The following is a 16747-nucleotide window of genomic DNA, read 5'->3' on the forward strand; positions in this document are numbered from 1 at the left end:
GAAAACAGGCACATTAATGCTATGAATCGATCTGATCGGGAATTTAAAACTATGCCCTAAAACTATTGAACTCTTTGACCCAGCAATATCACTATTAGGCTTAAACTCCCAAGAAATTACAGAAAGAGGGAAATGACCCATATGTATAAAAAGACTCATAGCACTTCATTTTCTGGTGACAAAGAAGTGGAAATTACAGGGGTGCCCATTTATTGGGGGGTGGCCAAACAAATGATGGTCTATGAATGTGATGAAATACTATTGTGTAAGGAATGGTACCTGGAAGACTTATATGAACTGATAAAGAGTGAAGCAAGACTCATCCCATGCTTGAAGTTTGAAGAGTGACTCAGGGCCACCCCAGAGAGAGAATGATTTATAAAGAGAACTCAGATCAATGCCATGACAATTACAGAAGATGAATGAAAGAGCATGTTATCTACCCCCTGACAGAGTGGTGATGCACTCAGTGTACTGAAAGAGATATATATATATATTTTTGGATGTGACAGATTTGGGAATTTGTTTTGCTCACCTATGAATACTTGTTACCAGTATTTTCTTTTTCTTTTCCTCTATGGTAGGAGGTGAGAAGATAAGAACATAAATTTTTATTAATTAAAAAAATTAAAGATTTAAAAATATATTAGCAAAAGATTAAAATAATGGAGTACCTTATATAATAATAACAGTAATATAATAATAATAATAAGGGAGTACCTTATATATTAAAATAAGGATTACCCCACCTCTCTTTTCTGAGTCCCTTTATCCCCACACTTATCAGGTGTCCAGGCCCCTCATGCTGCCTCAGGACCTTTCCTTCAGAGTTGAAAGTGATCCAAAAGACTTACATGAACTAATGTAGAGTGAAGTGAACAGAACCAGGAGAACATTGTATATAGTAACAGCAATATTATATGATGCATAACTGTGTATGACTTAGCTATTCACACTATGATCCAAGACAATCCCAAAGGATTCATGATGAAAAATGCTATCCACCTCCAGAGAAAGAACTGATGGCATCTGAAGGCTTTCTTTCTTTCTCCTTCTTTCCTTCTTTCTTCCTTCCTTCCTTCCTTTCTCTCTCCCTCTTTCTCCCTTTCTTTCTTCTTTTCTTTTCTTCCACAAAATGACTAATATGGAAATGTTTACATTATTGCACAAGTATAACCTATATTAGGTTGCTTACCATCTCAGGGAGGGGGGAGGGAAAAGAGGAAGGGATAGAATTTGGAACTCAAAACAAACCCCCCCCCCACAAATGTTAAAACTGTTTTTACATGCAATTGGGAAAAATAAGATATTATTTTTTAAAAAGAAAGTAATCTGAGTTAATAGTATTACCTCTTGAAGAAGCTTAATTATAGTATTTATTTGCTGTTTTGTTTCAATAGTCAAAAATTGTTAAAAACAAAACAAACAAATGTGGCCCCTTACAAAAAACCTTAGCCTCCTTCTCCTGGGCCCTGATTCTATGCTGTGTTCCATTTAGCTGGGCTTCAGCTGTCTTCACATTATTGTCCTCAAGGGGTCCACTCCCAATCTTCTCTACTCTTGCCCTTAATTTGGACTCACCTAAAAGGTAAGAACTCATGAATTCTATGATGAGCATGCAGTCAAATAATGCAGATGACACAAAGCTAGGAGGGATAGCTAACACATTGTAATGATGGCAGATGCGGGATCCAAAAAACTCTCACCAAGTTAGAACTTTGGGTTGAATCTAATGAAATTATATTTAACAGCCATAAATGCAGTCTTATGTTGAGTTTTAAAAAATTAATCCCACAAGTAGAAGAAGGAGGAGGAGGAGGAGGAGAAGAAGAAGAGGAAGGAAGAGGAGGAGGAGGAGGAGGAGAAAGGAGGAGGAGAAGAGGAAGGAAGAGGAGGAGAAGGAAAAGAAGAAGAAGAAGAAGGAGGAGGAGGAGGAGGAATGGGTAGGTAGCAGTTAGTCTATAAAAATCAGGGGTTTCTAATGGATTGTAAGCTCAGTGTGAGTTAGCAGTGTGATACGGCACCCATCAAAGCTCACCCGATTCAAGGCTGCATTAGGAAGAAAACAGAATTTTGGACTAGAGAGCTGCTAGTTGTGCTGCACTCTTCTCGATGCAAACTACCTCTGGAACACTCTGTTCAGTGCCAAGCTATTAGGAAGGCCACAGATCACCTAAGAAGCACCTAGAGATGGGTAAGCAGGGTGGGGGGAGACCTTGAGATCACCGAACATCAGGATAGAGTAAAATGGGGAGAGGGAGAGAAGGGGGAGGGACATTTTTATTAAGCCCCTCCTATGTACCGGGCACTGTGCTAAGCACTTTACAAATATCATCTCATTTGATAAAGGAACTGGAGATGTTTACCCTGGAGAAGAGAAGGTTTAGAGAGGATGGCTACATTTCCATATTAGAAGGACTGCTCTGTAGAAAGGGGATTGGGTTTGTTCTGTTTGTCCCCTGGGAGCAGACCTAAGAAGCAGCAGCAACCACCGATTTCAGCTCGATGTAAGAATGAACTTCCCAGTAATTAAACCTACCCTGACATAAGATCAGCTGCCTGGAGAAGTGTTGAGTTTCCCTTCATGGGAGGTCTCCAGCACTTAGTACAGTGCCTGGCACATATTAGGCACTTAATAAATATTTATTTGTTGATTGGTTCAAGCAAAGACTGGGTGACTGTTTTCCCAGTGTATTCTAGAGAAGATCCTTGTTCAGGCATAGGAGGCAAACCCACATGACCTTGTCATAGGAGCCATACACATTACCGCAAAGGGTCAAACCCCTCAACAACTAGATGGCCCTTCCAACTCTGAGATTTTGTGAAATCGGTTAGTCAACAAGCATTTATTAAGAGCTTATTATGTTCCAGGCCCGGCATTAAGGCTTTGTTTTGTATCCATGGGGCTTAGTATAGTGGTTTTTGTTTTGTTTTGTTTTGTTTTTTGTTTTTTTGCAGGGCAATGAGGGTTGAGTGACTTGCCCAGGGTCACACAGCTGGTAAGTGTCAACTGTCTGTGGCCGGATTTGAACTAAGGTCCTCCTGAATCCAGGGCCAGTAATTTATCCACTGCGCCACCTAGCTGCCCCTAATATAGTGTTTTAATCTAGTTGTTCAAATCCAGCCTCAGACACTTAATAGCTATGTGACCCTGAGTAAGTCATTTCACCTTGTTTGCCTCAGTCCCTCATCTGTAAAATGAGCTGCAGAAGGAAATGGCAAGCTACTTCAGTGTCTTTGTCATGAAAACCCCAAATGGGATCATGATGAGTCAGACCCATCTGAAATAACTGAACAGCACCAGCAAAGTGCTTAAGACTGACTAACAGACAATAGCATGGTCCCTGTCCTCAAGGAGCTCACATTCTAATTGGGGAAACAACATGCCAAAAAAATGTAAATCACAGAGGGAAAATACTGTTCGAACAGGATACCCCCCCCATTAATGCACATATAATTTTCATCAAGACCTTTAGTGTGGGGGCAGCTAGGTGGCATAGTGGATAAAGCACCAGCCCTGGATTCAAGAGGACCTGAGTTCAAATCTGACCTCAGACACTTGACACTTACTAGCTTTGTGACCCTGGGCAAGTCACTTAACCCTCATTGCCCTGAAAAAAAAAATACCTTTAGACCTCACTATCTCCCTGTTGGGAAAGCTGCCTTTTAGGGACAAGTCTAGCTGTTAGTCAATTTTTCTGTATGTTTAGCTGAGGCTTGTCTGTCTGCTACTTCCTCCCATGATGATTCCTAATTCTGGTTGTTCATCCTTTTTTTTTTTTTTTTTTTTTTTGGTGGAGCAATGGGGGTTAAGTGACTTGCCCATGGTCACACAGCTAGTAAGTGTCAAGTATCTGAGACTGGATTTGAACTCAGGTACTCCTGAATCCAGGGCCAGCGCTTTAACCACTGCGCTATCTAGCTGCCCCCATTCATCCTTTTTTCTTGAAGAGGACCAATGACATCACGATGAGGTCTTGACTTGCATGTCTTGACTGGCTCATAAGTTGGATGTGAGTGAGGCAGAGCTGAGCAATCATCAGCCTCTTTCTGTCCTCCAGAGTCATCCAAGTTCAGTGGCAAAATGAAGATCAAGACGGCAGCAATGGCTCCGGATGCAGGGGGATCGCTGCTGGCGTGGGTGAGTTTTCTCATGCTCCTGGTACATGATGTGGTGGTAGTTTCTTTGAAAAATAGATCAGGGAAGTCTTTGATGTGGTGCTTGAAGGGACTTAACCTTCGAAGATCAAACTGGGAGGACTCTTTGGCTAAAGAGCAGTTCATGAGCAAATGAGATCCTATATACAAAGCTCTTTGCAGACCTTAAAGATATGCTGACTATTATTATTATCATCACCATCATCCATCCCCATTGCATCGGAGTGATTGATGTTCTCTCATACACACACTCCATATGGAATCCCAGAAGAGACAGAGTTGGTCCACGTTCCAAACAGAAGCACTTGGTGCTTTTGGAATGGAATGGAGAAAACAATCAGAGCTGGAAAGGATCTACTCACATTAAGCAAAGAAAAGCCAGAACAGCAAAGGACCTTAGTGATAGATCATCCAGTCGACCTCCTCCTATATCAGAGAAGTAGAATGGAAACTTCCTGAGGGCAGGGACTGTCTTGCATTTGTGTTTGTATTTCCAGCGCCTAGTATAGTGTCTGTCACATAGGTATTTAATGAGTGTTTGTCCACAAGATCAAAGATCTAGATATGAAAAAAGACATTAAAGAGCATCAAGTCCAACTTCCTCATTTTACAGCTGAAGAAGCTAATGGCTGTGAGAGATTAAGTGACTTGCCAGCTAGTTAGTGGCCAAGGCAGGATTCTAACTCCGGTCTTCTTGAATCCAAACCCAGTGACTCCCCAATTGTTGACTGACTTCTCAAAGTCACACAAGGAGAGTTGACAGTCATGGTGGGATTTATCTTTAGGTTCTCACACCTCTGCCCTATGTCTGTATGGCTTAGGATTCCTCTATTTGAGGGTTAGGACCCACTGGGATAATGTTGATGACCTCTGTGAAGAAACTCCTGTGGAGCTACTTCCTATGCTCTTGGGCATGAGCCAGACTTAACAAAGAACAGTGTGATTTCAGGAGTACCTGGAAGACCCTAATGCCCCCATAACATCTCCTTAAACAACCCTTATGTTATGCTTTTAGTTCCTCATTGCCTCAACTAAAGGTTCTTCTTAATTTCTGTCTTCGTTTAAAGGAGATTCCCCTGGAGAAGTCATTCCCAGTCCTTGACACCGGAGTGTGAATGAAGAACCCAAGAGCAAATCTAGAAGTTGTCCTGGGAGGTAGAGAAAGAAGGGCATTCTTTTGTATGAAATAGAAATGAGGGGACTAATGAGTTGGAAAATAGTATGATAGGACTTAGAACTGGAATTTTAGAGATGGAAGAGATGTTAGAAAATATCTAATCCAACACCTTCATTTTATAGAGCACAAAACTGAGGTCCCAGGAGGGAAAGAAACTTAGCCCTAGGTAACCCAGAGAGCAGGGCCGGGATTCTAATCCATATCTCTCTTCAATTTCTATAGCACTTTATAGCTTAAAAAGTACATTCCTCAGGATAGTCCTGTAAGGCAGATGGCACAAGTATTTCTATTTTTCAGGGAAGGAAACTAAGGTAGAGAGGGGAAATAGCTTATCTTGCCATGAGTTAGCAGCCAAGCCAGAATTCTGACCCAGGTCTCCCTCTTCCTAATCCAGGTCTTTTTCTGTAAAAATTGAGAGCCCGGATACCACTTCTGGATCTCTTGGGTTTCCTTTGGACTAATCCTTCAAGAGGGACAGAGGGTAAGAGAATATCAGAATGGTTCAGATGTTGCTAGGATGGTCACCTGACATCCCTCCTGGAACATTCCTCAGCAAGGGGAGGAACTGGGGAGATGAGCTGGCGTGTCTGCCTGGGCGGTGGAAAGAAAAAGGGCCATGAATCGACCATGACTTCAGGGTGAAGGGAGGTTTAGATAGAATGAGAGCCTTGGTCAACTGATGCCCCAGGGGCAGCCTTGTCCCAAGTATAAGAATGACTCACTGGATGAGCCTGGAGTACCGAGAAGAGCAATGACATGCATGGGAGCCCAGTGGTGGGAGTTCTGGCTGGCTCTGCCTCTCATTCATCGCATGGTCTTGGACAAATGACTTTTATTCTCTGGACTCTAGCGTCTTTCTCTGGAAATGAGGGGATAGGGGGTTGAACCAGATGATCTCTAAGACTCCTTCCCACTCTAAAGGCATATGACTCTAAGACGTGAACCCTGTTTTCATGTTGTTGTTGTTCATTCTTTGTTCTCAAAGAGGACCAATGACATCAGGAGGGTGATGGCTTGACTTGCGTGAGAATTGGATTTAAATGAGCCAGAGCTGGGCAAAGTCAACCCGCCTCACTTTTTCCTTCAGAGTCATCAGTGTTCAGTGGCAAGACATAGATCAGGATGACTGATGATGGCTCAAGATGCTCTGGGTGACCTTGGCTTTTTTAAGCTAAGGTCTTTCCCAGTTCTTGATTTCCCTGAGACAATGCCCATTCAGTGAGTAAGGGCTAGGTAAGGATTGAGACAAAAGATGGCCTAGTTTTCCATCAAAAAAGAATCAATCTTGGGGCAGCTAGGTGGCGCAGTGGATAGAGCACCGGCCCTGGATTCAGGAGGACCTGAGTTCAAATCCAGCCTCAGACACTTAACACTTACTAGCTGTGTGACCCTGGGCAAGTCAATTAACCCTCATTGCCTCGTGTAAAAAAAAAAAAAAGAATCAATCTGGGAAGGGAAGTACCTCAGAGCTTCTGGCCAGAACAAGGCTGTCCTAGGAAGACAGATTAGACTTGTAAAGTCTGGCTCCTCAAGAGAGAAGCAGGATAAACGTAAGGGATGTACAGGGAAGCCAATTTCAGCTCAATATAATAGAAGGAACTTCCTGTCTCTGCAAAGTGGTCTGATCAGGGGATAGAATGCTTCAGTAGGTAGTGAGTTTCCCATCACTGAGAGCCTTCAAGCAGAAGCTAGATAGAAGGTTGTCAAGTATGTTGTAGGGGGGATTCCTGCTCAAGGAGGTGTTGGACCAGATGCTCTCTGAGGTCCTTTCCACCGATGGGGTTCTATGGTAACAGTGATGTCAGCATAGACTTACTGCAGAGAGTGCTGCTACTCCACCCCCAGCTCCTCAGACTAATTTATCAAGCCCATCAGAACATGACAGAGATTCATTGATTCACAGAATGTCAATCCTGGGCTTAAAGAAGAGACTTTAGAATACAGACCATAAGATGTCACAGGACTAGAGAGGACCTTGGAATATTTGTCAAGCATGTATTCAAATGAATTAATAAATGTTTGATGAAAAGAAAATAGAATTTCAGAGCTAGAAAGGAAATTAGAAGGACATGAGAGGCAGATGAGACCAACTCTAATAACAGACAGAAAAGCTATCATTTACATAGGTTTTAAGGTTTGCAATATTCTTTTAAAAATTATCTCATTTTATCCTTACAACAACCCTGGGAGGTAAGGACTATTATAATCCCCATTTCACAAATGAGGAAACCGAGGCAGAAGGAGGTTAAGTGACTTGCCCAAGGTCACACAACCAGAACATGTCTGAGGCCATATTCAAACTTAGATCTTTCTAATTCTAAGCCCTTCGCTTTATCCGCTACATCACCAGCTGCCTAGATGACAGGGATTTTGATTTCTACTATGAGGTCCCTCTATATCTTGAATGCTTTTCATTCCATGTAGTTTGGAGATAATGTGTATTCATCATGCTGACATCAATTAAAATATTAAATTTTTACAGATCAATTTTATGTTCAGGCAATTATCAGCAACAGTTGTGTCTGTAATAACATTTCATTTCTAATCTAATTTATCCATTGAATTTTTTCAAGGATATTTGGGGATCTGCATTTGAAGCATAGGGATTTGTGTGTCTGATAGTTTGTGAAAGATAAAAAAGATTCTGCTGCCCATCCGAATAGGTCTTTCTAATTAGTTGGTAGATATTTTTTTGTAGCCTGCAGTGACAAGTTGCACAGTTTCTTCTCTTTCCTTCCATAATCTGTGCCAATAAATAAGTCTGGGCTCCTTAATGATAACATTTCTGTAATCTCTGATGGCAATGACCCTATACTTTAATCACTATCATACACTCTTTCCTTTCTATAAACAAGACTGCATGACTCAGCCATTCATTCAATGCCTCTTTGTCCATTTACAGTGGATGCTGCCCAAGGTAGGTCTTTGATTCTACTCTCGGATGTTGATCACTTAATAAGCTCCATCCAGAGGTAGATCATGTTGGGTTCCATTCAACAAATCCAATGGTTTGTACTTATTGCTCACCTTTATAATTACTTGATGAATCATCTCTTAGTTCCAGAAGTATTATATAAGTTATTCATCAATTTGTCAGGTGCTCTGAGAATATAGGACCAGAGATTTAGGGATAGAAGGGACCTTAGATGCCACTGAGTAAAACCTCCCCATTTTACATATGAGGACATTGAGGCACAGAATAGTTAAGTGACTTGATCAGGATCACACAGCTCATAAGTCTCTGAAGCAGGATTTGACCCTTGGTCCTCTTGACTCCAAATCCAGTGCCCTTTCTGCAATGATATCAATTCTCTTCCACCCTTTTTTGGGGGGGCAATGAGGGTTAAGTGACTTGCACAGGGTCACATAACTAGTAAGTGTCAAGTATCTGAGGGCAAATTTGAACTCAGGTCCTCCTGAATAAAGCTGGTGCTTTATCCACTTCACCATTTAGTTGTCCCTTCTCTTCCACCTTTTTGATGGAGAAGTGTTCAACTTTCTAAAGTTGCCTTGAGTATAAGGTTTCATTAATATTGTTGTTATTGTTTTTGTCATTCTTGTTAATAATAACGTTAATATCAGAGCTGGAAGGACTTTCAAACACAGTGTCAGAGCTAGTCAAGGCCTTAGAGAAGGGAACAGTGCAATTGAAAAGGTACTTACACCTGGTTCCATTTTACAGAGGACTGAGATCCCAAGAGGGAAAGTGACTTGCTGTGTGACCATCACACAGATAGTAACAAGTAGCAAAAGCTAGGGCTAAAGGACAGGTACCCTGACTTCTAGTCCAGAGCTTTTTCATTTCTACCACACTGCCACTCATTTCCAGAAGTCTTTGCTTTAAAAGAACTTAAGGGGCAGCTAGGTGGCACAGTGGATAGAGCACCGGCCCTGGAGTCAGGAGTACCTGAGTTCAAATCTGGCCTCAGACACTTAACACTTACTAGCTGTGTGACCCTGGGGCAAGTCACTTAACTCCAATTGCCTCACTAAAAAAAAAAAAAAAAAAAAAAAAAAAAAAGAACTTAGGCAGCAATGGCTGTGGAAATGTTAGAAGTCTGGAGAAGAGTCTCTGGGAGAAGAGACGAAAGGGAATCAAAGAGTTTTACTCTGGACAGAAAGTGGGGAGGTGAATTTGATGATATCACACCATCACAGGTGTGAAAGTTTATTTCATGTGGGAGAAGACAACAAAGTAGTTTGTGGTTTCTATCCCTCACAGAACAGCAGCAACAACAAATCACATTTCTTACTTTACAAAGTGCTTTATTCACTCACATCCATTTAAAGCAAAACAGTGCAAGCATAATTATTCCCTTTTTTAAAAAATTGTACTCACTTTATTTATTTATTTCATTATTTTTTTTTTTTTAGTGAGGCAATTGGGGTTAAGTGACTTGCCCAGAGTCACACAGCTAGTAAGTGTTAAGTGTCTGAGGCCAGATTTGACCTCAGGTCCTCCTGACTCCAGGGCTGGTGCTCTATCCACTGCGCCACCTAGCTGCCCAATTATTCCCTTTTGTGGAGGCAATCAGGGTAAAATGATTTGCCCAGGTAAGTGTCTGAGGCTGGATTTGAACTCAGGTCCTCCTGACTGTGCCACCCAGGTGTCCCTAATCGTTCCCGTTTTGCAGATGAGAAACCTGAGAATTAAAGAGATTCAATGTCTTCTCCGTGGTAACTACAATACTTAGAGCCAGAAATTGAGGCCAGCCTCCCTCACTCCAGGACTAAATAATCCTCCCATCATGTCACCCTGATTACAGGAGGGACCACAGACAGAGACCATTAGATAGAGATAGGTTCAAATGCCAATCCTGCCTGGAGAAGACCGTCTTATTGTCTTCCAGGAGCCAATTGAGTCCATATATCTCCCCCAAAGGGAGGTCATAGGATTATAGGGTCTTTGATACAGAGGTGGACAGAACAGCAGAAATTGTCTTGTCCCATCCCTCACCCCCAAGGCAAATGAGAAAAAGCCAGGGACAGAGAGATGAGAAACCTGAGTTGTAAGTCCTATAAACTGACTTGTGTAATGGACAAATCATTCTCCCCTCTTGACATCAGTTTTCCCAATCCATAAAGAAAAGGATTTGGACTAGATGATATCTAAAGTTTGTTCCAGGACTAAATTCTATGTCCTTGTGATCCTTTCAAATTCAGCACATGTCCATTGTGCCTACTATTTGTCGAGGACTGTATCAGATACAAATTGGCTTGGAAAGAATATAGAGACAGTGTGGTACATGGGGAAAAGCATTAGATTTTTGATCAGAAATCCTGGGTTCATAAGCCAGCTCTCTTACTGCCCCTGTGACTTTAGGCATGTGGAATTGTGGATATAGCAGAGATGGGAAGATTTGGGTTCAAATGCTGCCTCAGATAATTTACTAGCTATGTGACCCTGGGCAAGTCACTTATGCATTTTCTGTTTTCTTCATCTGTAAAATAAGGGGTGTGTGTGTGGGGGGGTTGGATTCGATGACCTGTAAACTCCTTTCCACATTTAAATCCTGTGATCCAATGATTTATGCTTTCTCGGACCCAGCCTGACTACTAGGAGTCAGGACACCTACGCGTTTATTCTGGGCTCTGCCAATAATTCACTCATGTGATCTTAGGCAAGTCACTTCCCTTCCCTAGGACTCATTTCCCCATCTACAAAATGATCATGATTCCCTTTCATTCCCACCCCACAGGGCTGTGCTGGGGTGTGATGAGATTCGGAAACTGTCTGGAGCATTTCAAACCGACCAACACCGGACGGACCACTCCACTCACCACCAAATCCCCTTTCCCAGATGCTATTCCCTTCTGACAATGTTGGCTCTGCCCCAGGGCTTGGGGGGAAACCCCAGCTGGGGCTCTTCCAGTCCCCTCAATTAGCCTTAAAACAATCAGGTTCGAAAGCAAACAAGACCCCATTTTACACCCAGGCCTGACTTCCCATCCCTGGGAAGCCCCGGCATATTTCAAGGGAAATGGATCCATCTGCTTCTCATTAACTCACACTTAAGTCATCAAAATGTTGTTTTGTAAGAGACACTTGAGTTCCAAGCAGCCTTTCTCAAGTCTTTTTGTCTTAGAAATAGAAAATTGCATTTTGCCAACTACTAATGACTCCTGAGCCGAAGAGTCTCACGTCTGACCCGGGACCAGGGACCCAGGAGGCTTCTATGGGCATGGGCTTGGCGTCATCCTACTCTCTTGCATAAGGCACACACAAGTCATTTCTTCCGAATTCGGGTTGGTTTCTTCCCAGATCGAACCACAGTGACATTTGGGGGCTAATGCCTGTGTGAGAAAGGGAAGGGGGGAGGGAGAGAGTGGAAAAAGCCCTGGACTCAGACTCAGGAGACCTGTATTCAAGTTCCAGTGTTACTACTAACAGCTATGTGAACTTAAGCTAGTGACTGAAACTTTGTGTGACAAAAAAGGGCAGCTGCGGTTCAATAACATCGACAGTGGGGGTATGGCATGGGAGAAAGGGCACTGAGTTCAGGGTCAGAGAGGCTAGATTTATAATTCCAACTCCGCTTTTCTGGTCCATTTCCTCAGCTGTGAAATGAGAAGGTTGACGACTAAGAAGTCTCATAGCTCTAAGTCCTGTGATCTGATGGTCTCTTCTAGCTCTGACGAATGTTCCATCAGATGAGCAGGCCACAAAACTGAGGGGAAGTAACATCCATGATGAGTTCCCTCCTCAACAAAATCTTTTTGGTAGAGGCAGCTAGGTACTGCAGTGGATAGAATACTTGCTGAACCTCTAGTTGGGAAGATCTAAGCTCAAATCTGGCCTTAGACACTTATTGGCTGTGTGACCCTGGGCAGGTCACTTAACCTTTGTGTGTCTCAATTTTCCATTTCTATAAAATGGGGGTGATAATAGTGCCTACCCCTTAGGGTTTTTGTGAGGATAAAATGACATAACATTTATAAATGTGCTTAGCACTGTACCTGGCACATAGATGCTTAAAATAATTCCTTCCTTCCTTCCCTCCCTCCCTTCTTCCTTCATCCCTCCTTTCCTTTTTTCCTTCCTTCCTTCCAACTGGTAGAATCCAGACATTCTGCATGTTTCCGTGTGTGTGTGTGTGTGTGTGTGTGTGTGTGTGTGTGTGTGTGTGTGTGAGATATTATCGAAACATTCTTGGGGACAATATGCCAGTTAAATGAAAGATAGCAGAATTACTTCTCCCAGAGGATAAAACCAGAGATATTGACCATGCCTTAATCTCTCTATCCACTGCGCCACCTAGCTGCCCCCAGAATTCTTTCATTCTTGTCGTTATATTTCAGAGTTAGAAGGGACCTTAGAACATGGAACATCTAAGCTGAAAGAGATCTTAGAGATAATCTAGTGGATTCTCTTCATTTTACAAATGGGAAATGGAGATCAAGAAGGAAAATGACTTGTTCGAGATTACACAAATCAGTGATAGGGACAGACCAAAACTCTGGTCTCTTGTCTCTCGGTCCCTTCCTCTTTCCCCTGGGCCATGCAGAGTTGTCAGTTGTAACGCCAGCCTAATTTACCATCATTTGTAATACGCTTGCCTCATTTCTTCTTCAGGCTACCTATTCCACACCATATATATAATTCCAGACTTAGTCTTGTTTGCTCCCAACCGACAAGCCTCACCTCCTGTTCAGAACACACGCTTTGCTGCCTCCAGTCAGATCTCCTAACAAGCTTTCCCATGTACGGTACCGAATTTATGGCTTCTCTGCCGTTGGAATAATCCAATTCCATTTCCTCCCTTACAGGGCTATGTGAAGAAATCAATCAACCACCGAGTTTCTATCAGACACTTGCCATGTGCCAGGCACCGTGCTAGGTTGTGGGAATGCAAGTACAAAGGATGAGGTAATCCCTAGTACTTCATGAAACTAGAAGTGATGATGAAATGTGGGTTAATGTCATCATTCCAGTCCACCTTGATGGCTCCCTTCTCTCCCATCCTATTCCATCACTCTGATGATAATGAGTATTGTCATTTTTATAGCACACTAAGGACTCTGTTTTTTCACAACAATCTTACACAGTGGATAGTGAAAGGATTATTTTTACAAAAGAGGAAATTGGGATTGAAGAAGAACAATGACATGCCCAGGGTTACACTGCTGGTAAGTGTCAGAACTAGGATATGAACCCAAGTCTTCTGACTCCAGGACTACTGCTACAGCATGATGAGGGGAAATTGGGTTTGGAGTCAAGTCATAGTCACAGACCTGGGTTCAAATCTTAGGTCCATGTGTGACTTTGGGCAAGTCACTTTACCTCTCTGGGCCTCAGTTTCCTCATCTTTAAATAAAGGATTTAGAATTCATGGCCTCTGAGGTCCCTTGCTGTTCTAAGCCATGATCCTATGATCACACTGTCTCTCAAGGCACAGCTCACACCTCATCTCCAGGAAGTTTTTCCTGACCACGATCTTCCTCAGTGACCACTCTCTCTACTAGGTTTCTATGACCCTGAAAAATTCACAAGACGAGCCAACAACAAGCATTTGCGAAGGACCTACTATGTACTAAGAAATGTTGGGCACAGCTTATAGATGTCTTTGGATGGTTTATGACTATTCCTTGAGTGTTAGTCTCATCTTTCCAAGTAGACTGTGGACTTCATGAGGGTAAGGACCAAATACTTTTTCTTATCCATCAGATAAAATCATCAGAAAGAGCCCCCATGATACCTTGTGCATAACAGGTGCTTAGTCATTATTAATAATTGATTTCATTTCTATAAGTACTTGTAAAATTCCAGATCAATTTCCTTACATCAGCCCTGCGAGGGAGACAATGCCAGGATTGTTACCCCCATTGTAGAGATGAAGAAACTGAGGCTCAGAAATGTGAAGGTCTAGTGGAAAGAGTGCTGAATCTGGAACCAGGAAAACCTGGGTTCCAATCCTAGCTCTGCTACTTATTACTGGCATGAATTTGGGCAAGTCACTTAAACTGAATGAACCTCCTCTGTAAAATGAGAGAGTTGAACTAGTTGATCTCTGAGAAACTTTCTTACATAAAATCAAATCTATGACCTGACTTCACCAGGGTCACCCAGTGAGTAGACGGCAGAGGTGTGTTTGAATCTAGGTCTAGCACTGTAAATTATCTTGACTCTAAATGCCAACACACTTTATATTACACCGTGATGCTATATTATTATATTATATTAACACACTAATTAATCTTCTACCCCTAGGTGACAGGCACTTGTGATGCAGCCATTTTACAATCCTTTGATCTGCTTGCTTGAAATAAGGCAGCACATTATACATAATGGCATCTTATATGTGTGTATCCAATCTTCCACACCTGATTCTAATTAAAGTCAGACACACCGAATAGATTCTGCTGTCCCAGGCACCTTGGCAACTCAATCCCCCTGCTGATTACAGAGTCTCAGATAGAAAATACAAAAAAAAAGGGACCACTTTCCTCATTTCTTTCAACAGTCATTCTTAAAGTCAGTAATCTATATATGCTCTCTTGTCCCAGTTACCTCTCCTCAGTTCAGCCCAACCAATGTGGTAGAAAGAGTGCTGAATGTGGTCTCAGAAAACCCAGGCTCCACCATAAAAGTGATCTTAACTACTTCCCCTCTTTAGGCCTCAGTTTTGTCTTCTATAAAATGGAAACAGGGTACCTAGGTGGCGCAGTGGATAAAGCACCAGCCCTGGATTTATGAGGACCCGAGTTCAAATCTGGTCTCAGACACTTGACACATTCTAGCTGGGCAAGTCACTTAACCCCAATTGCCTCCCTCAAAAAAAAGTGGAGGGGCAGCTAGGTGGCACAGTGGATAAAGCACCGGCCCTGGATTCAGGAGTACCTGAGTTCAAATCCAGCCTCAGACACTTACTAGCTGTGTGACCCTGGGCAAGTCACTTAACCCCCATTGCCCTGCTAAAATTAAAAAAAAAAGTGGAAACAATTATCTTTATCTTGCTCATCTCATGAGAAGTAAAGAGAATGATGAATTTAAGAATATTTTATAACCAGAAAGTACCACACAAATAAATGTGAAGGATTATTACTGAGCGCCGGCCTCCAACTCATCTGCAATATTTAGAAGCCATATTCACAGAACATAGAATGTCAGAGCAGGAAGAGCCTTTAGAACATAGAATGTTTGCATCATAAGAAACCCCAGTACATAAAATGTTAGCAGTGGAAGGGCCCTTAGAACACGGAATTTCAATGTTATAAAGAACCTTAGAACATAGAATATCAGAACTGGAAGGGACCTTAAAAATCTGGTTTAGTACATCTCTTTCCTTTTCCATATGGGAAAATTGAGGCCCAGAGAGGGGGAAATACTCACCCAAGATCACACAGTGAATTAGTGGCTAATGGGGTACAGGAGCCCAGGCTCCTAACTCCCAACTTAGGACTCTCTCCCTTGAGCTACCCAGCTTATCTCTTGCTTACACTGGATACTGGGACCAGCTCCCTTGACCCCTGGCCCTGCTTATGGTGGGACATTCTTCAGCAAATGTGTGTACCATGTTTCCCTGGTGGGCTGGGAGAAGGAATGGGGAAGGCTGAGGTGAGGGAAGGAGTAAGGATGTGAAGAGAGAAAGCAGCTCCTGGACCCCTCTCCCAGTTAACCAGGGACCATACCTTGTTTCTTGCTGTGGTTTAGGGCGAACATTTCCACAGCGTCCCCGAATAGCAGCAGTGTGAGCAGGATCCAGGGCATCTGGACGGCAATCGTGGTGGGCAGGGGAAGAGTCAGATCATCCAGCCAGCGGGTGGAGGGGGTGGGAGGGCCCTTGCCAGATGCCGACCGAGGGCCAGAGGGAGGGAGAGGTGGCAGTGGGAAAGGGGGCTCTAGTGTGAGTGGCTCCCCAGCACCAGAGGGCTAGTCTGACTCTGAAGGGGCCTCTGAAGGGATCCAGAGTTCAGGGTGGCATGGAGGGTGGGGTGGCCACAGGCAGCTGGCTATCAAGCGCCTCTGGGAGGCATGGCTTGGAGGGCCAGAGAAAGGCTAGGGGCAGCCTCTTCTCCACATCCCCTGGCTTTATAAGCCAAGCCTTCCTCCAGTCCACTTCCCAAGGGAAAAAGCTGAGCCACCCACCCGGCTCCCAGCCACCCCTCAGGAGGGCAAACCTGGTACCAGACTGGCTGCTGTTGGCTGCTCTTCAGTCAGGCTTGGCCTGAGCCCCCCGTCCTGCTGCCTGCCCGCCTGAGGCGGGAGCCAGGTTAAGAGTAGGAGTGTAAGGAGACCACTGAACTCAAATGATGGGGTGGAGTCAAGGAATTGGGGATTTAACTCTCTCTCAACTGAATTAGCAGAGTCTCCTCCCCAGCTCCCGTGCCTTGGCCCCAGAGCGGTTTGTGTCCGTTAGTCACAGTCTAGTTGTGAGCCCTCTCTCTCTGTCTCTGTCTTTGTCTCTGTCTCTG

The 16747-nt window shown here is 43.3% G+C and overlaps 1 protein-coding gene across 1 annotated transcript in view; it reads right to left on the minus strand.

Moving 5' to 3' along the window:
* RSPO4 (R-spondin 4) overlaps positions 1-16493 on the minus strand; it is a 44988-nt gene extending 28495 nt beyond the window's left edge. The window contains exon 1 of the mRNA XM_043988946.1: positions 15965-16493. Within this exon, the coding sequence (XP_043844881.1) occupies positions 15965-16043 (79 nt within the window). The 5' untranslated portion in view covers positions 16044-16493. The remainder of the gene's footprint in view (positions 1-15964) is intronic.
* Between the last annotated feature and the right edge of the window lie 254 nt (positions 16494-16747).

Source organism: Dromiciops gliroides, chromosome 2, assembly GCF_019393635.1.
Source record: "Dromiciops gliroides isolate mDroGli1 chromosome 2, mDroGli1.pri, whole genome shotgun sequence".
NCBI classification, from domain to species: Eukaryota; Metazoa; Chordata; class Mammalia; order Microbiotheria; family Microbiotheriidae; genus Dromiciops; species Dromiciops gliroides.